Source organism: Zootoca vivipara, chromosome 10, assembly GCF_963506605.1.
Source record: "Zootoca vivipara chromosome 10, rZooViv1.1, whole genome shotgun sequence".
In the NCBI taxonomy this organism is placed as follows: Eukaryota; Metazoa; Chordata; class Lepidosauria; order Squamata; family Lacertidae; genus Zootoca; species Zootoca vivipara.
Window position 1 is genome coordinate 1,754,923 of NC_083285.1, and position 24,605 is coordinate 1,779,527.

A 24,605-nucleotide genomic window follows, 5' to 3' on the forward strand; every position below is an offset into this window, starting at 1 on the left:
CTTTAAAGGTCAACACCAACACTTTGAATTGTGCTCGGAAACGTACTGGGAGCCAATGTAGGTATTTCAGGACCGGTTTTATGTGGTCTCGGCGGCCACTCCCAGTCACCAGTCTAGCTGCCGCATTCTGGATTAGTTGTAGTTTCCGGGTCACCTTCAAAGGTAGCCCCACGTAGAGCGCATTGCAGTAGTCCAAGCGAGAGATAACTAGAGCATGCACCACTCTGGAGAGACAGTCAGTGGGCAGGTAGGGACTCAGCCTGCGTACCAGATGGAGCTGATAAACAGCTGCCCTGGACACAGAGTTGACCTGCGCCTCCATGGACAGCTGTGAGTCCAAAATGACTCCCAGGCTGCGAACCTGGTCCTTCAGGGGCACAGTTACCCCATTCAGGACCAGGGAGTCCTCCACACCCGCCTGCCTCCTGTCCCCCACAAACAGTACTTCTGTCTTGTCAGGATTCAACCTCAATCTGTTAGCCGCCATCCATCCTCCAACCGCCTCCAAGCACTCACACAGGAACTTCACCGCCTTCACTGGTTTTGAAAGAGAGGTAGAGCTGGGTGTCATCCAGCATGGGGGAGAGGACAGAACCCTGAGGCACCCCACAAGTGAGAGCCCAGGGGTCTGAACACTCATCCCCCACCACAAGTCCAGTCTCTGTGGCTAATGCACATTATAATTCTGAATATTTTCTCTCTCCTCAGTGGGTTGAGGTAGTGGAAGAGCAGAACCAGTTTCCAGAATTGGCACTGAGCCAGATGCAGGCCAATAAACTGAATCAAACTCCTGACAAATGAGGTTCTATCAGTACTTTAGTTGCTCAAGGACGTGATGTTCAGTCTGCTCTAGACTGAGTTACAAAGGATTGTGTTTGCAGTTTGGCGATACTGTTGTGCCAGAGGTGGGTCAAACTTGGCCTGCGAGGCTCTTTTCTTCAAACGCTGCCCACCTGCCATCATATGTCACATCAGGTGGAGCCTTGGGCACAATGGGGCACTCCTGGTCATGCACTGGCAAGTGAAAGCAGCTTTGGCTCTATTGCCCCTAAGCTGATGGGCAATTGAGCCAAGGCACGCTGGATTGGGTGTGAAAAGTTGGTACAAAAAAAATGCAGTCTACTTTTCAAACACCATCTAAGGAACTTTCTGAAGATCCTTTTGGAAAGTGAATGGGATACCAACTTGATACCATCAACCTTCTGACGCGCCTGTCTGAGTTAGGGGAGGGTGGCATCACTTTACGGTGGTTGCAGTCCTACTTGGATTGACGTTGCTGGATGGGTGGTACTTTGGGAGTGCTCTTCAACCCCAAGCAGCCTTCAATGGGGGCGTTCCTCAGGGTTGGATTTTATCCCTTATGCTGTTTAACATCTACATGAAACTGCTCAGTGGGCTTATGAATGCATTGTCAGCAATATCCTTATGGCACACAGCTCTGCTCCTTTACATCTGCACACAGTGAATGGCTTGACTGTTGTCACGCTTCAGTAGTAGACTGGATTATTGCAGATACTAATAGTGTGCCGTTTGAAATGATGGGATGCTTTAAAAACTCTTCCTTTTGGAACGAAGCATTGTCCAGACCCATAAGTTATTATTCAAAATTTTACTTGCAGAACTTTCTTTTAAAATAATTAAAACATCAAATGTACCTCAAAAATATGTCCAGCACAGGCTTAGCATATTAGAAAATATGAAATAATCCAAACAGACCTATAAGCAAAGGTCTTTCTCCTTCAGAATTCATTTTTCCCAAAGCTGTTTTCCTTGAGAGCTTCATTTACATCTTCGCTCCACAGAGTTTGAGACAAAGGACTCCCTTCAAAATGGAGATTTGCAACCAAATCCCTTTGTCACAAAATCTAAGGTTACTTACTGACAGTTTAGCTACTAGGAAACAACAATAGTTAATTATCAACTAGTTAAAGCTCAGAGACTCTTTAAAGCTCTTTTTGCTTTTAATATAGTCCCATGGGAAACCTCCATGTGTCAGGTGTGGAGAGTCCTCCTCTCCTTTTGGTAACTTCACAGATAAGAATTAATGCGCAGTTGATACATTTATAGTCCTTTTATTACAGATTCAATGTTATTACTGATTCAATTAGCAGATTATTTTATCTCTCCTAGTTCAGAGAATGCCTGTTAATTAAGTCTGAATTTCATCTTAAAAACAGGTATCCTCCACTCATGGGAACAGCTTTGGAGAGTTGCCAAAACGCTCAGTGCATTGCACCCAGCTCCCCCTGCCCCCGCATTCCTTTGGGGCAGGTGGTAGGTATCACACGATCTGCAGGTGAAGCAGCCCCTTCCCAACCCTGATTTTTTTGGGGGGGAGGATAATTACTCCCATATTATCCTCATTAGCTGCACGGAAAGGCACTTATGGGTGCAGCTGTTCGCCATGGCAGTCAGTCCCGCCTGTCGACATGATTTAATTGCTCCTCCAGCAATTGGCGTAATTGGAGAGTAGCCAAGCTGTCAGGCGTGGAGAGTCCTCCTCTCCCTTTGGTAACTTCACAAATAAGAATTTACCTGCAGTTGATACATTTATAGTTCTTTTATTACAGCATCACGTTGCAAGCACAAATACACAGCTCTCCGCAAGGACAGCATTTGGCTACTCTAAATCCTCCTTCTGACTTCTGCAGCATTTTAGGTGCCAACGGAAGTTCATCCCTCCCTCTGACTCCTTTTCTCTCTGACACGTTTGGACCTCCGAGCCCAGGGGGGGGGGGTTCCCCACACTCTCAAGTGATGTCTCAACTACAGGTAGATGCCCCCTCCCTTCTGGTTCCCTTGTCATGATCTCTTAACTGGGTAAAGGTAAAGGGACCCCTGACCATTAGGTCCAGTCATGACCGACTCTGGGGTTGCGCACTCATCTCACGTTATTGGCCGAGGGAGCCAGCGTACAGCTTCCAGGTCATGTGACCAGCATGATAAAGTCGCTTCTGGAGAACCAGAGCAGCGCACAGAAACTCAGTTTACCTTTCCGCTTGGAACAGTACCTATTTATCTACTTGCACTTTGACGTGCTTTTGAACTGCTAGGTTGGCAGGAGCTGGGACCGAGCAACGGGAGCTCACCCCGTTGCAGGGATTTGAACCACCAACCTTCTGATCAGCAAGCCCTAGGCTCTGGTTTAACCCACAGTGCCACCTGCGTCCCTTCTTAGCTGGGTAACTCCTCCCTAAGCTGTTCAGCTTCTGCCTGTCTCTCTGCTTCTGAACACACTGTGTCAGGAGTATGGGCAGGAGTCAGGCTCTGGGGCCTGTAGTGCTTTGCAGGACTGGGGCATGCCTCAACTTGTGCTGGAGAAGCAAGGCGTGGCCACACAGGTGAAGTCCTCAGCTTGTTCTGGAGAAGCAAGGAGTAATCACCCAGGTGAGGCCACTTGAGATCTCACTGCACCTGGTGGCAGGAGCTGGGAGGGATAAAAGCCCAGCATTTCCCTTCAGCTCTTTGCCACAGCAACGCTATCGCTGCGTGGTTGCATCTGGCCTCCTGTTCCTGGGACCCTTGCCTTGTTGCTGCCGTGCTTCTTGGACCCCTGCCTCGCCTTCGCCTTGCTCCTGCCCCGTGGACCTTCGCCTTGCTTCTTGTTCCTGGATCCTTCGCCTTGCTCCTTGCTCCTTGGACCTTTGCTTCGCCTTCGCCTTGCTCTTGCCCCGTGGACCTTCGCCTTGCTTCTTGTTCCTGGACCCTCGCTTTGCCTTCGCCCTGCTTCATGCCCCGTGGACCTTCGCCTCTGCCTTCGACCCTGCTTCTTCACCACCATCTTGCCTCTGGTCCTGACGCCCGCCGACCGGACCGTGACAGTTTGCTGTGGCCAAACCCCGTCCCGGCCAGGGTGCAAGATGGACGAAGCCTGGCCTATAGACCTCATCGCTGTGCTGCAGAACCTCCACACACAGGTAGCTACACTTCAGGGGGAGGTGCAAGGACTTCGAGCGGCCCTTGCTGCAGCCCCAGCCCAACGGGCTCCCCCAGTCCCATCGCCAGAGAGGTTAGGGGGAGAGCGTGGCGCCCTGCGGGGTTTTGTAAATCAGTGCCGGTTGTTGTTCGCCACCTGTGCTGCGGACTTTCCAACTCAACGGAGCCAGGTGTGCTTTATGGTGGGTCTGCTCACGGGCCCGGCCCTTGCTTGGGTTACACCATACCTTGAGGCCGATGACCCTCTGCTGGGGCATTTGGACAATTTCATTGCCGCCCTGGAAGGCATGTTTGGGGAACCGAATCGTGCTCAGACGGCTGAGATGGCCCTGCAGAAACTCCGGCAGGGGGCCCGCCCGGTGGCTGAATATGCCGCCGAGTTCCAGCGCTGGGCTGCGGACACTCAGTGGAATGAGGCAGCCCGTCGGTTCTATTTTCATCAGGGACTTCATCCCCGCATCAAAGACGAACTGGCGCGGGTGACCTCCCCGGCAGCCCTGGCAGACTTTATCACGTTGTGTATTAATATTGACACCCGCCTTTCTGAAAGGGATTCTGAATGCGGGTTCAGGAACCCTCCGGGGGCTAGCGCTGCAGGGGGGTTGGAAGAGGAGCCCATGCAACTAGGCGCAGCCCGCTGTTCCCTCTCCTGCCAAGAGAAGAGTCGGAGGCGGACCCTTGGACTATGCTTGTATTGTGGGGAAAGGGGCCATTTCGCAGCAGAGTGCTCGGCGAAGAGGTCCGCACCGAGAAAATGTCAGGCCCCGGCTGAACTAGGAGGGGTTCAGCCAGGACCCAGTCTTCGCGCACCCCACTTCCTGCTCCGTTTGCTTCCTCCTTCCCCAGGGAGGCACGCTGACCCTGGAGGCGATGATCGACTCTGGAGCCTCTGGCGTTTTCATGGACATAAATTTCGCCAAAAAATACCAAGTACCGTCAGTGGCGAAAGCCTCGCCGTTTCCAGTGGTTGGGTTGGATGGAACTCCCCTCGCTTCCGGCCCCGTTACCCGTGAGACCTGCCCGCTGGCCATGTTAGTGGCACCCCGACATCAGGAACTATTAGTCTTTGACCTGATCCAGACGCCTAATTTCCCGGTGGTCCTGGGTAGTCCCTGGTTGATCCGGCATGACCCCACCATTTCATGGGCACAGCGGACACTGTCTTTTTCATCATCCTTCTGCCAGGATGTCTGTGCTCAACCCCCAGTGTTACCTCCATTGCCACCAGCGCCGGGGGCATCTCACCAGCCGACTCTTACTTCTTCCACCTTACAGGGGACTGCCCCTGACGGAATAGCATCTCCGGATGTCCGGTTAATCCCGGAGCCCTACCAGGACTTGGTGGACGTGTCTGAGAAGAAAGGGGCCGAGACTTTGCCCCCCCCATCGGACTTATGATTGCCCCATTGATCTGCAGCCGGGAGCAAAGAGACCCTTTGGCCGCATTTATGCCTTGTCGGCCCCTGAACTTGGGGCCCTCCGAGGGTGCCACCCACGCACTCATCCCTGCACCCCCGTGGCTTCTCTTGTGCCTTCCGCCAATGATCGGGTCTCCCACATCCAGGAGACACAAGCCGACCTGGCACAGCACCTAGAGAGGGCCAAAGCGGACTATAAGGTGCAAGCGGATCGACTGCGGTGGCAAGGGCCTGCGTTCCAGGTTGGGGATAAGGTTCAGTTGTCCCTGGAACGATCTTGGGAACCAGCTGACTTTGTGCACGCACCCGCCAAGGTTCGGGCCTTCCATCGGAAGTTCCCAGATAAACCTGGGCCATGACCGGGGGTGGAACCCCGTATTCCTATGGGGGGGAGTACTGTCAGGAGTATGGGCAGGAGTCAGGCTCTGGGGCCTGTAGTGCTTTGCAGGACTGGGGCATGCCTCAACTTGTGCTGGAGAAGCAAGGCGTGGCCACACAGGTGAAGTCCTCAGCTTGTGCTGGAGAAGCAAGGAGTAATCACCCAGGTGAGGCCACTTGAGATCTCACTGCACCTGGTGGCAGGAGCTGGGAGGGATAAAAGCCCAGCATTTCCCTTCAGCTCTTTGCCACAGCAACGCTATCGCTGCGTGGTTGCATCTGGCCTCCTGTTCCTGGGACCCTTGCCTTGTTGCTGCCGTGCTTCTTGGACCCCTGCCTCGCCTTCGCCTTGCTCCTGCCCCGTGGACCTTCGCCTTGCTTCTTGTTCCTGGATCCTTCGCCTTGCCCCTTGCTCCTTGGACCTTTGCTTCGCCTTCGCCTTGCTCTTGCCCCGTGGACCTTCGCCTTGCTTCTTGTTCCCGGACCCTCGCTTTGCCTTCGCCCTGCTTCGTGCCCCGTGGACCTTCGCCTCTGTCTTCGACCCTGCTTCTTCACCACCATCTTGCCTCTGGTCCTGATGCCCGCCGACCGGACCGTGACACACTGTGGACAAGGGGGGGCACTCTCCCCCCCCCAGCTTTCCATCGGAGAGAAGCTGGTCTGCCATAGAATGCATTCCCCAGTCCCGTCTTCAGACCATTCCCTGACACCATATTAAAACCGATTCCCCAATACACAGGCATTCTCATTTTCAGTGTGAATTACGTAAATCAATTATACTTAACATGGATGACAGCCAATCTACTGAAGCTCAATCCACATAAGACGTTGTTAGACTGGATGGCTGGGAGGTTGCCTGCAGTTGAAGGGGTGCCACTCCCTCTGAAGGAGCAGAGACGTAGTTTGTGGGTCCTCCTGGATCCTCTGCTGTCCCTTGAGGCTCAGGTGGTGTCAGTGGCGCAAAGTGCCTTCCTTCAGCTGGTGGCTCAGCTATGCCCCTATCTGGACAGGGATAGCCCAACTTCTGCTGTCTCTGCTCCAGTAACCTCTTGGTTAGATTCCTGCAATGCATTAAAACCAGGGCTGCCCCTGAAGATGGTGCAGAATTCAGCCGCCAGGTTGCTCACTGGGACAAGATGGTTTGAGCATGGAATGCCACCCCTGGCCCAACTGCAGGGGCTGCTCATTAGTTTTCAGGCCCAAATCAAAGTGCTGGTTTTGACCCATAAAGCCTGTCATTAGTGTGCTGCCAAAGGTTTATGTGGCTGCTATAGGGGGTTGCATTGTTATAGGAGGTTGTGTGTACAAGCACACATTGACAGTACATTTACCCCCCCCCCCAAAAAAGAAAAAGAATACCAGAAACTGTATTCTACAGTTACAGGGCTACAATTCCCAGAGCCCAACTACAGTTCCCAAGATCCTTCTTTTGAGGCAGGGATAATATACTTTAAATGTGATTTAAATGTACACAGCCTTGGTTTTCAATTGTGTTGTCAGTCACTTGTAGACCTTCGGGACAAGTATAACAAGTAAGAAGAAGGACATAAGAAGAACCTGCTGGATCAGGCCAGTGCCCCATCTAGTCCAGGATCCTATTCTCGCTTGCAGTATGTGTGTTCATGTGTGCTAGGTTCCATTAGCCCTGGCTGAGCCAGTTGTTGTTTAATGTGGCGAGAGAGAGGCATTATCGCTTATGTATGAAAGGTCAGGATGCAACCCTGTGACATGGACGAAGGACTTTGTTGGGCTGGACGCCAAGTTCTCAGGCTGTCTCTGTTTTTCTCCCTCACTTGTTTTACTTTGTCTGTTAATGGAGCTGCTGGCCAGTGTACCTATCTGCAGGGACCAAGCACGTTTAGCAAGGGAGTCAGAACAAATACAAGCAAGAGCTCAAGAGAGGACAGGCATATGACTAGAAATCCGTTTCATCATTTAGGGTGGACGAACCATCAATTTCACTTTCTGTTTCTCGCTTTCCTAATTGTTAGCATCACATTTCAGTATCAACTAGCAATTAATTTTTGTTTTTAATTCTCATGGGACTCTTTCTCTCCCTAGCAACATTATTTGGAGCAAAATTCTAATACAGTAGTACCTTGGTTTTAAAACAGATTAGTTTATGAACAACTTGGAAACCTGCAAACCTGGAAGTAGGTATTCTAGTTTGTGAACTTTGCCTTGGAAGCTGAACATGTTCCGCTTCCTGTTGAGTGTGTACCATTTGTAAATTGAGTCCCCTGCTGCTTCCTGTTGAGTCTGTTGGCTGCTGAGTCCCGAGCACCCACACAACACAGAGGTGATATTTGGAGCTTTTGTTTTTGCTAATTTTTTGCATTTTGTTTGTGTGGCTTTTTCGGTTTTTTGACTGTGACTTGTTCTTTGTTTTGTGGGACTAACTTGTGACTGTGGCTTGTGACTTCGTTTTTGTGACTTGTTTTTGTGACTGTGTGGAACCCAGTTCAGCTACTGATTGATTGATTGATTGATTGTGTGACTGCAGAAATGGATAAAAGCAAACAACAACTATCATCAGTGGACGTAAAAAAAATTTTGAAATTATTTTATCATCTACAATACTGTCTTATTCATTTTATAGTACAGTACATTGATTATTGCTTTCATTTTATGGATCAATGGTCTTGTTAGATAGTAAAATTCATGTTAAATTGCTGTTTTAGGGTATTTAAAAGTCTGGAACGGATTAATCCATTTTGCATTACTTTCTATGGGAAAGTGTGCCTTGCTTTTGGAACGATTTGGTTTTGGAACAGACTTTGGGAATGGATTAAGTTTGGTAACCAAGGTAGCACTGTAGATCTGTACAAAACCGGACCAACAAATGCAAAACTCTTACCATCACATATGTAATGGTCATGGATGTCCTTAATTATGCTATGTATTTTTGTTGTATGTTATGATTTTAATCGTTGATTTTAAAATAATGATTTAAAATCAATGATTCAAAATACTGATTTAAACATATCAGAGATTTAAATCATGATTTTGAAATCGATGGTTTGAATCGTGATGATTTTGAAATCAGTGATTTTTTAATGGTTTTTGAAATCTGATTCCCCCCCAAATAATTTTTATTCGTTTTCCAATCTTGCCAAAATACAAAAACAACATTGCAAAAGCAAAAACACACACAAAAAACTGCTGCGCTGGAGCAGTCCCCCCCCCTCCTCGAAGGCACCGTGTTCTCAGCCGAGGAAAACAGCGCCCACCATTGCTCCGCGGTCGGCCGGAAGTCGCTGATTTTAATCATGATTCTGAAATCGATGCTTTAAATCATGATTTCTGAAGTGATGATTTAGAATTTAATCGTTGATTTTAAAAGCATGATGCTTCAAACCATTGATTTTGAAATCATCATAATTCAATTCCTCGATTTCTAAAATCATCATGATTTAAATCACTGATTTTAAAATCATCATGATTTAAATCACTGGCTTTAAAAAACACCACGATTTAAATCACTGATTTAAAATTACAGTGATTAAAATCATTGATTTTAAAATCACAATGATTTGACATGATTGATTTTTAAAAATATTGATTTAAAAATCCCCTTCGCTATGCCCATGACTAGGAACCCTAGGGAGCTGCTACCAAGGCATATCCATATGGGTCAGTTGTCTTACTCAGTAAAAGGCTTCCCCCTAGGGGCCCTTGAGCCTTTGGCAAAGAGCCGTATTGGCATCCTCCCCACCTTGCCCCCCCCCAAATCTGAGACACAGTCCAGGTTGCTTGTACAGGAGGAATGCGTCCTCATGCCTGGACGGGATGCCTGCACTGGTCTCTTCCTGGAAGCTGCTCCAAGGACCACTTTGTTCCCACTCTTGCAGCAGATCTCAGCAGAGTCCTTCCAAGAGCAAAGCAGGTGCTGGAGTCCTGAGCTGGGGGATGACAACACTCCAGGTGTTGTGGGAGGGTGCCGATGCCTGATAGGTGAATTTTGCATCCCTGGCGAACCCCTATGCAGCCACCTGTGTTCATGAAAAGCATCTGTAGCTCAGTGAACATCTGCCTCATGTGTGGAAGGCCCAGGTGCATTGGACAAGTGGTCTGATTCTGTACAGGGAAGCTTCCTGTAAATGGCTCAGGATCACCTCTCCCTATATGAATCGGCCCAGACCCCGTGACCATCATATGTTGGCGTCATTCGTAAGGTGCCTCCTATGCCAAAGGTCTGGAGAGCAGCAACACAAGACAGGCCTTTTCTGCATTCCTCTTCTCCTAGGCCTTTGGCTATTTAAACAATATATGGTCTTTTACCCTCGTTTTTGTTAGTTATTGTGTTATGCATTTTTGTATTTTTATACTGTAAACTGCCCTGTGATCCTTGGAGAAAGGGGAGAGAATGATGATGATGATGCCTAATATTTTTGTTCTCTGCCTCAAATTCATTTTTGATCAAGCTTTTGTGATGTCTTTAATATCTAAATAATTATTTCAGAATATACATGCATTGGATTGTCACTTGTAGAATGCAGCATCCTAGGGGTTTCCATATCTTTTCAAGAGCATGAATGTGGAAGCTAAAATGATAGGATTTATAGGGTTGCAGTGGGTCTCTGTGCTACGCATGAGGGAGGATGGATAGTAAGCTCTGTGGTTCATGGTTAGAAAAAAGGTTCAATGAACTGATTTGAAAACTGGCAGTGTAGGAGAGGCAAGTTTAAGGGGAATATGTGCGTCGAGTGACTTGGGAAAAGTGAGACAGGAGGTGTGTATTTTTCTTCCATAGCCTTTGTTGGAATGGTTTGGCAGGCATTTCTCCATTGGTACTGTGCCTTTGGGGCAACTATTGCATTAGGTTGAGGAGAATGGCATATGCCATAAATTATGTAATACATTTGCAGTTTTTATTTAAAATGAATTTATGTGACCTGTATTAACCAGCCAGATTTCATGTCCCACCCACATGTATGAACCTGTTGTGAAAAAGGTGAAGCAAAGGGGGATGGTAGAACGTGGAGTTGAGTGAAAGTGAGTGATGGGGAGAGAGGTAGCATTGCAAAACAGCCAGGAGTGTGACTATGTGAGGGACTGAAAGGGGGCTTGGTGGGCGGGGAGAGAGAGAGGGAGCTGAACCGTTGTCCGGATCAGCAAACTTTTTCAGCAGGGGGCCGGTCCACTGTCCCTCAGACCTTGTGGGGGGCCAGACTATATTTTGAAAAACATATATAAATGAATTCCTATGCCCCACAAATAACCCAGAGATGCATTTTAAATAAAAGGACACATTCTACTCATGTAAAAACATGCTGATTCCTGGACCATCCGCAGGCTGGATTTAAAAGGTGATTGAGCCGCATCCGGGCCCTGGGCCTTAGTTTGGGGATCCCTGTTTTATTCCTAGCACAACTTTCGTCTTACGGATCTCAAGGTGGCAAACATGGTTCTCTTCCTCCACATTTTATTGCTGTAATAACCCTTGGAGGCAACTTGGGGTGAGGGGCACCCTATGAGTTCCGTATTACCTGACGGCTTTACTTTTAAGTAGACATGCAGATGGTAGCACTTTTTGTCTCAAAAATCTTAGCAAACTTTCCCCAGGCCTTTTTATAACATAAGCCATTTCAGTATTTTTTAGTGTGCAAAGAGAGAATCAGAACAAAATACAAGCAACAAGCTGGGCAGGGGCAAAAGTAGAGTAGAAGATTAATTAAATAAACGTTTGACATTGATAATGTTAGAATGAAGCAGGGGCAGAGCATTGCCGTATGTGATGCGTATAATGAATATATAATGAATCTCATTCTGACAATATAACCAGGAAGTGGGGGGGGGAGGGTCATTTCTCTCAGTTCCTCATAGGCTCTTCAGGAGGCAAGATCTCAGTGAGGCTTCTGGACTGAGACAAGGCTTCGTCGGATCAAGGCCTCCAATCGAGACACTCAGGTATTTTGATAATATTACTATTACTACTTGTATTGTGCTCTCCACCACCTTCTGGACAGATACTATTGTAAATTCATAAACAGTTCCTTATTATAGAGAACAGCTATGCATGCAGAACATATTTTTGAGCAGCCATTTTGTGTAGAGACTCAGTTAGCCTCCAATATATGTACGGTATCATAACAGAAGATACTAAAAAGAACTTTGAAATCGGCCATGACCGTTTTGTCATGGAGGACAAATCCTAACCCCCACTATGATAATAGGGATGTGCTCAGCCCCTTCAGTTATGCTGTCCGTGATGGAGAGAGAGATGGAGGGAGAATTCAAAAAACTTCAGACTTTAAGGCAGAGCTTTCTAAACTTTTCATGTTGGTGACACACTTTTTCAACATGCATCATTTCATGACACAGTAATTCAGTTTTACTGGCAAATCGGAGGTTAAACTAGCTCCTTTCCAGCCCCGGGAGGAGAGTGAGGAGCATTCGAGGGACACACCTACACACTGTGGCCGACACACTAACACACAGTTTGGAAAGCTCTGGTTTAAGGTGTGGACTCTTCAGCATCTTCATCAGAGTTTGGTTCTTTATTTTTCACTTCACAAATTAGCCACTTAATTAGACATAAGATAAATTGCATGTGGCCTCATATTCACAAAATTCCATGCCTTTAACTTCCTGGTGTGTTGCAGCTTGAGGGAACCCGGACTTAACACATGCTCATGGGAGCCAACGGGGGGGGGGGCTGAGGTCCCTTTGGTCCCCCCAATAAAATATTTCAGGGGGCTGAGGCCTCCCAAATTGATGGGCACCGGTTGCCATTCAAATGGTGTGCATGTGCCACATCTTGTGGTTGATGATGCAGGGCGGGGCTTACACACACCCCAAAAATTTATTCGTTGGCACCCCTGCACGTGTTAAACCAAGAGGTTTTAAAAACAGTATTTTAGTTCCTTGTGTAGAAGTAATAATTAAAAAGTGCCAGTACTGGTATGTAACCCATTTTCCGGGATGCCACCACCTGAGCAGGCACACCTGTAGGGTAGTATTTGGGTCATGCGCTAGAATGTCTCAGGCCAGAACTCTAGTTACAGGTAGGCAGCCGTGTTGGTCTGCCGTAGTCGAAACAAAATAAAAAAAATTCCTTCCAGTAGCACCTTGAAGCTCATACCAATGACAAACTTAGTTGTTCTCTGAGGTGCTACTGGAAGGATTTTTTATTATTATTTTGTTTCATACCATAAGGGCCGCCTTATGTCTCTGGAGCAGTGTCGCCTTGGGCTTCCTCTCTTGGTGGGGATTTCTCTCTCTCTCTCTCTCTCTCCCTCCGAAACTGCTGCTGCTTCTGCTGGCGGCCCCTGTCCGTCGCTCGCTCTTCTTTCGCCCGGCAGCCCAGCGATGCCTCTCTTATTCTCGCCTTCAGAGACGCACCGAGAAGGAAGGAAGGAAGGAGCCGCGAGAGCCACGCCGGCCGGGCTCATCTCCGGGGCCTCCTCGCCATGGCCCGCGCCACCATCTCCGCCTCGGTCCGGCTGCGCGCCCTGCTGCGCCACGTCCTGCCCTCCTCGCTCGGCGCCCGGCGGGCCTGCGCCTCCTCGCCGCGCCCCGTATCCTTTGGGCCGAGCGGGCAGCCGGGGAGGGAGCAGGGCAGACAGAAGTGTGGAGAAGCCCTCAGACTTGCCTTTGCCCCACAGCTTCCCCCCAGGAAAACCTGATCTTTACAGCTGAATTGGAGCAAACACCAATCAGGTTTGCTTTTCCTAATGAAAGTGGCAGGACAGGGGCAGACTGCTCAGCCCCGTGCCTAAAAAGCTTGGAACAAGCAGGAAACTGCTCAGCCCCATGATTTCTTGGCACATGGCAAGCACAAGCCTGTCGCTCTTCTCTTCTTGCACTGGAATCTCCACATGCATTAATAATAAGCACCAGCTTCCCAGCTCTCCAGGTTGTGTTTACTGGATAGTTTCTTTACCCCAGAAAGTCCTCAGATGCCATTGTGGCCGTATACATATCTATATATCTATATGTCAAATATCTTTTTTTTAAAAGACAATTTATTAAATTTTCCAATTAAACACATTAAACAAAAACAAAACATTCAACCACACACACAACAACACATAATAAACACAAAATTTCCTCTTTTTAGCATCTAATCAATTATTACAATTTACTTTGCTCTGCCGAGCTTTGGCTTCCCTCCTTCCCCCCAATCGGTTTTCTTATCCACTCCTATCTCACAGTTTCTGTATTCCTTCTACTTAAAGTCAATTCGTAGGATTTATTTCAGTCCTGCAAGTGATCTATATGTCAAATATCAAATAATGCAGTACAACCCAATACAAGGGAAAAAGGAGGAGTGGAGCTTTGGTCTGTTCTAGTAAAACAATTACATCAGCCATGTCTGTCTTTGAAAAGTGTCCTGTCAAAGGTTTCCATGAAGCACAGTGGTCTATATCTGGTTCTGTAGTTGCTGCATAAGAAATAAAACCTGTCTAAATATTCTAAGTATTTCCAGAATATTTAGAGTTAGCTAAATTGACAGATATAGTAAGACAAAAACCAAAAAGTGAAGTGAAAAGGGAATAGGAGTGCCTAAACGAATATCTTAAAAGTCAAGGTTTGAGGACAGAAATCTGGCTGAGTCTGGAATAGCCTTGTGAAGTGAAAGGATAAGAAAGAGGGATTTATATCTAGATGTTCGGATTGAGAGGATAAGGAAAACAGAAAAACAGAAAGATACAATGAGAGGTAAAGGAGGAGCTATGGGAATGATGGAAATCAATGTTTGTTTTCTTTTTAAGTGTTTATAATATTAATTTGTAAGACTTGGATTTGTTTTTCATATGTGTGTTTTTGTATTTGGTGTATTGTGATTTTTCTTTTTTCTTTTTCTTTTTTTGTTATGTGGGAAATATTAATAAAATTTACTATTAAAAAGAAATAAAGAAATAAAACCTGTCTAAATAGCTTAAAGAATTGTCTGCATCTTTCTACAAGCTCAAAGCTAACAGGTTGATTATTCCATGACTGCCAAGTCCCAAAGTTGCCGATACCAGACATCCATAAAATCAGAGTCCCAAGTTCTCCGGAATCTAGTTGTTGTGAGTTTTGTTGCAATAATTAATGATGTGATTAAGCCCTGGTGGCCCATTCCAAGGCTATGATGCTCATGACTGTAATATTGTAAATATGCCATTTGACTTTGACACTCTTTTAAAAAAAAGTTTTTAGATTAATACAAATAAACTCATTTATACAGAAGGGTATTTAATGCATCACACAGGGGCAGTTTTACCATTATTTGTGGCTTCCAGCAGTTTCCATTTTTGTTTTGTAGATTTTTCATCTCAGTGTTACAGTATATCACTGGTATTTTTTCTTAATTTTCTGGGAAGACACCACTTTGTGTTTGGCAATTGTTTTCCATCGGGTGTTTTTGCTGATATTTAGAAAGTGCCAATATGGAAGGCACTATTGTAAAAATATTTGCTTTCCCCAAATAGTTTTCCATTTGCCATTATAAATTGCTGCCGGGGTGACCTTCGGAGTTTAATAAAAACTTAACAAAGTTTTGATAACAAACATTGATTGTTTTAACTCTAATATTCATTATACAGAGTTTAGAATGTAGTCTATGAGTTACATTTAAATACCCCCTTCCTATGCAGTTAACTTGCATCGGGGAAGGGAACCATTGATACAAAAGCTTGGATATAAATTTGAAGATTAATTTAAGCATAATATAGTACAGTACATTAAATTTCCTCTACCATATCAATAGTTATTATGATTCAGAATCAATTCTGAGTTTTTATATCATCCCATAATATATAAAAATCTAAATAAAACAAATGTAAGTTCCTTAACATGTGGTCCAGACACGATTTCCTACTTCAGCCGAATTTACTACAGTGAAATACCCAGTTCAATACCAGTAGGTGACGACTTTCTTCTATTAAAAAATTAGATATGTTGGTTAATTTCTTTAGAATTCGATCATTGAGTGTGGTGAACCTTTGAGAATTTGGGGTGCATTAACCATCAAATTGCTGCCTCACAAGAGTCCTGTAAAATTTGCTATTCTGAAGCAGTGGCTGCTTCTGTGTATTTCTGGATTAGTAGAAACTTTTGTGCCACTATTCTCAAGAAGCAAACAGCAAACTAACTTTGTGCTGACTTCATGTAAATAAATACTTTCACGGCACTGCAGACTTTGAACTTCAGGGGACCCCCCCCCCAAAAAAAATGGACCTGCCTGTTTTCCATAGAGCTCCTCTGTGCTGCAGGAGACCCCAAGGTGTGTTGTAGGTTGCATAAGAGTTCCCAGGGAGCACTTGTCTCCTAGACCTCATCCTTGTCCTGTGAACTTATCCAGTGTCTGTTCTTATCTCCGCAGTTACACCTTAGATAATAATGTTCTAAGCCCAGAGCAAAGGCATTTCTATGAGGAGAATGGCTATCTCGTCATAAAAAATCTGGTCTTGGATGAGGATGTTGAACATTTCAGGTAAAGTGTAGCCATGTGTCCTAATCACATATACTACCGGTATACTGACAGGTATCTGAAGAAGTGTGCATGCACACGAAAGCTCATACCAATGACAAACTTAGTTGGTCTCTAAGGTGCTACCGGAAGGAATTTTTTTTATTTTGTTTCACATATAGTGAGATTGTCTAAAACAAGTATCTTCAACCTTTTCAGACCCAGAACTCACTTTTCACCCTAACATGCATTCAGGACCCATTTCTTAATCTCTTTTTCCATATCTTTGCAGGGTGGTAGTGCTCTTGTTACAACCCACCTTGGGTCAGTCTTGACCCCCCCCCCCACTCCCAGTTGAAGACCAGTGATTTAAAACACACTGGTTGCAGTCCAGAGGTCTCTCTTTCTGGAGGTGGGCCCAAGAGCTTGTGTTTGCCAAGTAAGACCTGAAAGCCACAAAAAGGGCCCCACTCCATGAGGGAAAGGAAAATTCCCCCTGGATTTACAAGAACATTCAGCCATTTGATACGAGGCATAATTCATTTCCAGCTTCTAAATATAAACCCAAAGCCTCACAGAGAATGAGTTATGTGGATCGCTAAATCTATGGATGATGGGTGGTATACAAATTTAATAAATTAAAGAAATAAATTTATTACCCATGATTTTGCACAGTAGAAGCATCCAATTTTATTTACAAAGGCAATCACATGGTTAAACAGCATAGCAAACTTTGCCATGAATAACTTTTTTAAAATTCTCTCCTCAGAAATGAGTTCATGAAGATCTGCAGACAGGAAGTGATTGTCCCTGGTCTGACGGTCATGAGAGATGTTTCAGTTTCCAAGTCGGAGTTTGTTCTAGATCAGAAAACAGTTTCCAAAATACAGGATTTCCAGCAACATGAGAAGCTCTTCAGATATTGTAGATTGCCTCAGGTCAAAAAGGGGGGGCAGGGGAATATCCTGAAGACCACAAGTAGTCTGCATTTTTTTCATATGTGATCTTTATATGTCTTCTATGTTGCTGCCGTGCTCTTCAGCCACGGGGAAGACCTGCACGAAATAGGAACCTTCATTAGTAATTAACTTGCTAGCATAGTAAGGCAGTCATTTTCTATCAGTAACAGCACAATATAACAAAAGTTAAGTGACACCAAGGGTGAAATGATGCCAGAGATGCATGAACAGGATGTCCCATGGCTCCTTATTTTTTAAAATAAAGGTTGAAAGCAGCCAGAGGTGTGAAATGAAAAAACCAAGCAACTTCCTCCTGGTACCAGAGTCCTTCCGTATTTACCTCGCCCCCTGTGTAAAGAGATTTACACTGAGAATATGGCCTGGGGAGGAGCAAAGTATGACACCCATCACTTAGTGCTGCAGTCCTATTCAAAATATGTCCTCTTCACTTCCATATGGTTGCTTTTAAATTAAGGAAGCAAAAACTGCAGTAGATTTGATCTCCTATTTTGTCTCATTCAATAGATGCTTTTAAGCAGAGCTTAACTTTTGCAGATTGTACCCAATGTCTAGTGAAATTAGGCATCTATGTAGTGATGATCACTGTGTGTGATATTTAACCAACTTTTTGTGCTAGCTCAAGGATTAGCATTAGCCCAAGGGAAGTGCATAGCACTGTTTGCTTCTTCAACACTGGTGTATTGATCATGTGTATTCACTTGGGTCTTGCCCATGAAATATAAGGGGTAATATGTTTTAGCATGTTTAAATATGCATCTCATGAGAAACTTTCTTCACCTTAGATATTGAAATGTGTCGAATGCTTCACAGGACCAAACATCATGGCCATGCACGCCATGTTGATAAATAAGCCTCCAGATTCTGGTAAGAAATAATTGAACAGATGAGAAATAAAATATTCTGTTCAAGAATGCTAGCGTGTATGTAAATATTGTTGGACTTGCCCTTTTTCTTTTGCAAGGTCCTGCAGGTATGTATACTTAGAGAGTTAGCTACTGTGATGCAAGTCTAAACAAAGAAGTATAGTTGTATACAACATGGTTCATTCTGATATACATCTTGATTTAACTTCTCTCAGATTTTGTATTGGTACTCACTACATTAGAGGTGGGACCTTTATTTTTCCTGTTTACTGCGACTGTGGCACACTTTTCTCCCTTGCCATCCTCTCTTCCCCATTCCCCACCTTTCTGGCAGACCTCTGCCTGATTTCATTCTTTAAAAGGTTTTTATTCATTTTCCATTGAATATCACATGTACTGCACATGTCACAACACACCAACCACAATGTCACAGAAGATCAGATCTTTTAATGTTCAACAAATTAGTGTATTTTAATGTTTCTGTTGGAAGCTGCCCAGAGTAGCTGGGGAAACCCGGCCAGATGGGTGGGGTATAAATAATAAATTATTATTATTATTATTATTATTATTATTATTATTATTATTATTATTATTATTATTATTATTCACACTGAGAATCTTCCTGAGAAATGGAAGTCCGAGATACCCAGATGCACTGTGGAGAAAGTCCCTCATGCTGCTGTCCACAAAAATGAACAACAACAACAAACCCAAAAGGGAGCAAAGAGGAGAGTTCCTCCTGTAATTTAGTGTGGTTTAAACACACACAGCACTATTATTACTAATTCCAAAGGAGATACAGCTCACTGTTTAAATACTGCAAGTTGGAAGGGGAATATATTGTATTATCACAGCTCTGTGGTGGAGTTCACACTGAATATAACAACCTCGTGTTGTTCTTGTAGTAGTTGTAGTAGTATTTGGTTAGAGGAGATATGGTATAAAAATTGCACACAAAGAAAAACAAGTTAGTGCAGCAAGTCCTGTTTGGGATGCAAACTTTTGTTCTGTAAACCCCCAGCTATTGACTCAGGTAAAACACACACAGCAGGGCCACACTCTGACATTTTGTTGTCTCGTTGTGCTTGTATTTTCTTAACTAATTCTGCAGCTGTACTATGAAACAATTTTTTGCAGGAAAGAAGACCTCTCGCCAACCAATGCACCAGGATTTGCTCTATTTCCCATTCCGACCTGCAGATCGCATTGTTTGTGCCTGGACTGCCATGGAGAAGATTGATCGCAGAAACGGATGCCTGGCAGTTTTGCCAGGAAGTCATAAGGGGTCTCTGAAACAGCATGATTATCCTGAGTGGGAGGTAATTTCTTTATGACTTCATCACAGGGAGGAACGGAGGACGGAAGTATCTGCAAATTTGGAGGTAGCCAATAGCAGTTTTGCTAACTGAGTAGTATTTTCAGTGTCCTTACAAATAAAAAAGAGGGCATTAAATTGAGATGAATGGGCAGCCAGGGCAACTGATATGGACCTGATGTATTATAATTAGAACAAACACATCTCCAAGCATCTTGGTGACTGCATTCTGCACCAATAGGAAGTTTCCAAACTCTCTTTGAAGGCAGCCTCACAGATAACATTTTGTTGTTACTGGGATCCACCCGTCCAGGAGACATACACAAGTCCAACCAAAGTTCTTGAATGTCCATCATGAAGTTAACTATGAAAAGTCTCAGCTAGAGATCAGTGCACTTACAGGCAATTGTATCATGCTCTCTCCACAAGTTGCATTTTTTTAAAAAAGTATTTTTAATGATTTCCCCCCCATATAACCAAAATAAGAAGAAAAATTGTGAGACAGACAATTTAAGGTAAACCTAATCAAATCAGGGCAAGCATGGGATGTTACATTCAGAAGACAAATGATAAAGCTGGTTAGCGAGATTTTCGTGACAAAATAAGTGGAGAGTACCACAAAGTGCAAGTAGATAAATAGATACTGCTACAGCGGGAAGGTAAACGGCATTTCCATGTGCTGCTCTGGTTTGCCAGAAGCGGCTTTGTCATGCTGGCCACATGACCTGGAAGCTGTACGCCAGCTCCTTCGGCCAATAATGCGAGATGAGCGCTGCAACCCCAGAGTCGCTCACAACTGGACCTAATGGTCAGGGGTCCCTTTACCTTTGCCTTTACTCTACCATAGAGACAATGTTTTCTATCTTTGGGTAGTCAATATACATGCAACAATAAGGGTAACGTAGCAAATCTTTTCATTTTATCATTTTATTCTCTCCCTTTGAAAAAGATACCAACGTGGGTATGAATACAATATTTTCTTTTAGTATCTTATTTATTTAATCAAATAAACATTCTCTATTTCAGCGCCACCAGTTGGGGGCAGGGCCATAAGCTCAAATGGCTTAGACAAAATGAATTAGACAGGATCCCGGGAAATAGGCTTCTCAAGTGCTGTGATAGGAAGCTAGAGCATCCATGTTTGGTTGTGGCATCATGCATGCATGCTCCTAGAAGATGCAAGGGAGAAAAGAGGCAGGATGGCCATCGGCTTCACATTCAGCATGTGAGCTTCTGAAGTTCTAAAAGTTTTTGAAGTGTGGAGGTTTCGAAAGATTAAGTTCTTTAGGATAAAGAATATAATTCAATGCATTGATTTTTCTAGGGTGGTGTAAACAAGATGTACCATGGAGTGCGTGATTATGATAAAACTATTCCGAGGGTTCACCTTGCTATGGAGAAAGGAGACACAGTGTTCTTCCATCCCTTGCTAATCCATGGCTCTGGAATGAACAAGACTGAAGGGTTTCGTAAGGTAAGCACCTAGTTAAAGTTGCAGGTGTTGGAACACCTGGATTGTGTTCCTCAAGCAAAGTCAAGTCAAAGTTTCCCCATGTTTGAGCTATTAATATCAAAACCTGAAGTTGCACCTTATTATTTCTATGTTTCTTTGTTGGAGGGCTGGAGGTGAGGGGTAAAACCTATCCTCCATATGGGGTGCATGCCTTTGCAGAAAGGCACTTACAAATGAAAACAAATAAGTTATATTGGTCTTTTTATGCAGACAATTTCTTGTCATTATGCAAGTTCTGACTGCCACTATATTGACATGAAGGGTACAATTCAAGAGAACATGGAGAAAGAAGTAGTAGATGTTGCAAGAGCAAAGTATGGTACAGACTCACCTGTCACCTTGAGGGTATGTATTATTGCTTCCCCTGCCCCATAGTTTTTATTAAAGTTTGGAAAAAAGATATATAAAGTAAATATTGAATATAACGTTAATATTGAATGCCCTATGGGACCTAGGTGGCGCTGTGGTTAAACCCAGGTGGCGCTGTGGCTTGCTGATCAGAAGGTCGGCGGTTTGAATCCCTGTGACGGGGTGAGCTCCCGTTGCTTGGTCCCAGCTCCTGCCAACTTAACAGTTCGAAAGCACGTCAAAATGCAAGTAGATAAATAGGAACCGCTCCAGCGGGAAGGTAAACGGCGTTTCCATGTGCTGCTCTGGTTTGCCAGAAGCGGCTTAGTCATGCTGGCCACATGACCTGGAAGCTATACGCCGGTTCCCTCGGCCAATAACGAGAGATGAGCGCTGCAACCCCAGAGTCGGTCATGACTGGACCTAATGGTCAGGGGTCCCTTTACCTTTACCTATTGAATGCCCAATATACACAAAGAAAAAGAGGAAAAGAAAAAAAGAAAAAAGAAACAAAGGAGAAACTTCCGGGGGAGGGATGATGGCCGATGGACCATCTCCATCAGCTCATCTGTCTCTGATATGGTAGTTGTGTGGTGTTTGATAATTGTTGTGTTTAGTCGTTTAGTTGTGTCTGACTCTTCATGACTCCATGGACCGGAACACGCCAGGTACTCCTGTCTTCCACTCACTGGTGGAAGAAGAGGAGTGCGGGGGGAGCCCACCGCCCCCAGCAGGGAAATCCCGGTGGGGTGCCATCGCGGCTGGGCCCCCACCCGCACTGTGTGCCACGCCTGCGCGGGTGGCGCACCACACCCCCAGGATGCGCGTCACGCCCCTGCGGGTGGTGTGCCATGCCCCCGAGCAGTGCACCAGCCCCGCCCCTGCCTGCTCTCCACCCCCCACCCCGGTGCTGGAGCATGCAGCTCCGCCACTGCTTCCACTGCCTCCCGCAGTTTGGTCAAACTCATGTTCGTAGCTTCGAGAACACTGTCCAACCATCTCGTCCTCTGTTGTCCCCTTCTCCTAGTGCCCTCAATCTTTCCCAACATCAAGGTCTTTTCCAGGGAGTCTTCTCTTCTCATGAGGTGGCCAAAGTATTGGAGCCCTCAGCTTCAGGATCTGTCCTTCCATTGAGCACTCAGGGCTGATTTCCTTCAGAATGGATAGGTTTGATCTTCGCGCAGTCCATGGGACTCTCAAGAGTCTCCTCCAGCACCAGCACTTCCTGGAGGCCCTGGTAGGTTGAGAGACTTGGAAGCTGAGGAAATTTCACCTTGCCCAAACCATACAACAACAACAACAACAACAACAACAACAACAACAACAACAACAACAACAACAAATTATTATTTGTACCCCGCCCATCTGGCCGGGCCTCCCCAGCCAAGAAAGATTTAAAATACATTAACATGTCACAGATTAAAAACTTCCCTGAACAGGGCTGCCTTCAGATGTCTTCTGAATGTCAGGTAGTTATTCATCTCTTTGACAGCTGATGGGAGGGCGTTCTACAGGGTGGGTGCCACTACCGAGAAGGCCCTCTGCCTGGTTCCCTGTAGCTTTGCTTCTCGCAGTGAGGGAAGAAGGCCCTCGGTGCTGGACCTCAGTGTCCGGGCAGAATGATGGGGGAGGAGACGCTCCTTCAGGTATACTGGGCCGAGGCTGTTTAGGCCTTTAAAGGTCAACACCAACACTTAGAATTGTTTACAGGTAGGTAGCCGTGTTGGTCTGGGTCGAAGTAAAATAAAAAAATTCCTTCAGTAGCACCTTAAAGACCAACTAAGTTTTTATTTTGGTATGAGCTTTCGTGTGCATGCACACTTCTTCAGATACAGTGAAATAGAAGTCCCCAGGCACTTATGTAGAGAAGGGGTGGGGAGGGGTGGGGATGGGGACTTAGAATTGTGCTCGGAAACGTACTGGGAGCCAATGTAACTCTTTCAGGTGTTATATGGTCTCGGTGGCTGCCCCCTGTCACCAGTCTAGCTGCCGCATACAACAGCCAATATGGACACTGGATCCTCTTTCTTAATTATTTTTGGAATAAAATAATTTACAACTTAAGTGAGTTACTTCATCTGCCAGTGAGAACTTCTATCCAGTGAACTAGCTACTTTCTACAACTTAGAAGGGAGGAGGACTGCTGTTTAAGCTGTTGAGTGCAAACAAAAGGCTTGATTTATGGTCTGAGATAAGAAAGCTTTAAACAGACAAAGGAGTTTCTGTGTTAAGTTCTAAGTGGATTATTTTTATTTATTTATTTATTTTCTTGACAAAAGTGTGCCTAAGAATATAAAAGCTACTTTGCCAGTTGAAATTTCCTCTGTGAGAATGGAATTGGTTTATCTTATATGGGCTACATTTATTGATGCTGCAGCCAGAACAAGATATCTGGGGAAGCTGTCCTGTTGCTGAAGTTTTTATGAGAGCAGTAAAGAGACAGAAGGGCTGACATTCTTATTAAGCGAAGCAGAAACAGCTGGTGAAAATAGAAATTGGCTTTAAAAGAAAGACGGTTTGTTTTTATACTCCCAATACTCAGCAAGAAAAAGGCAGCAGAGGAAATAAAAACATCTTTTGATACCTTTTGACCCTTTTGACATTTTTCAGCAGATGATGGCAGAACAAACAAAATCTCTAAAATTAGAGACAAATGAAATTAAAAACAATATGGACCATTTGGATAAAAATAGATGAAAAACCGGCAACATTTAGAAGGAACAGTTAGTAAAATAGAAGAATCCTATACCCTGTTGTCTGGAGAAATGAAGCAATTAAATGAAAACGTGTAGGCTTTGGTGTCAGGGGCTGGTCTGACTCAGATGCCAGAGATGCCCTGACTCTGAAGATGAAGGAATGCAGACACAGACAGAGCAGCCTCTGACAGAAGAAGAAGGGGAGAGTTTGCCCCCCCCTTTCTTCAACTTTCCCAGCAGCTGATTCAGAGACGGCACAGTCGGGGGAAGAGCTAGATAACTCTGAGTCAGAAGCTAGGCAACCAGGAGGGAGCGACCGCTTGGGAAACTCTTCCTTCGAGAGCGTCAGGGGCCTCCCTCCCTCCTCTTGTACTAGGAGGGTTGAAAGGGTGAAGGCTCAACAGAAGCACCGGGGTGGGAGAGTGGTGCGGTGGTGTGCTTCTTGCTGCAGAAGGGGCGGGATTCAGAGTGAAGAACTGAGATCCTGAAGGAGGGTGGCTCCATGCCTCTGTCTAAATAAAATGGACTATAAACTTGTCAGAGGCTCGTTGATTCTTATCGGAAGCTCCCAGAGAGAGGGGGAAACTCCCATGTCTGCCAACATCTGGAAAGTAGAAATGAAGCTGCAAACAGATATTTGGAGAATTTGGCATTAATGGAGTTGAGAGAAAAAAAGATCTATCTACAATTCAGAGAGATTCCAGAAGAGGATAGTAAAGATATTAGGGGTAAAGTCATTAATTCCCTGACATGCTTTTT

At 45.3% G+C, this 24,605-nt stretch overlaps 1 protein-coding gene across 1 annotated transcript; it reads left to right on the plus strand.

Annotated features, from left to right (window-relative positions):
- The first annotated feature begins 17,034 nt into the window (after nucleotides 1-17,034).
- On the plus strand, nucleotides 17,035-23,847 carry LOC118091093 (phytanoyl-CoA dioxygenase, peroxisomal-like). Its single transcript, XM_060279414.1, has 6 exons — nucleotides 17,035-17,055; nucleotides 17,894-17,975; nucleotides 19,112-19,293; nucleotides 20,614-20,763; nucleotides 21,013-21,147; nucleotides 23,761-23,847. Exons 1-6 carry the CDS (start codon nucleotides 17,035-17,037, stop codon nucleotides 23,845-23,847), a joined length of 657 nt encoding a protein of 218 aa, XP_060135397.1.
- Nucleotides 23,848-24,605: the final 758 nt, after the last annotated feature.

Excerpts from the sequence above, each read along its gene's own strand:
- LOC118091093 (XM_060279414.1), top strand. The coding sequence starts at position 17,035 with ATGAGAAGCTCTTCAGATATT. Across the intron at positions 17,056-17,893 it reads TGAGAAGCTCTTCAGATATT|ATATTGAAATGTGTCGAATG; the intron begins GTAGATTGCCTC and ends TCTTCACCTTAG. Across the intron at positions 19,294-20,613 it reads ATGATTATCCTGAGTGGGAG|GGTGGTGTAAACAAGATGTA; the intron begins GTAATTTCTTTA and ends TGATTTTTCTAG.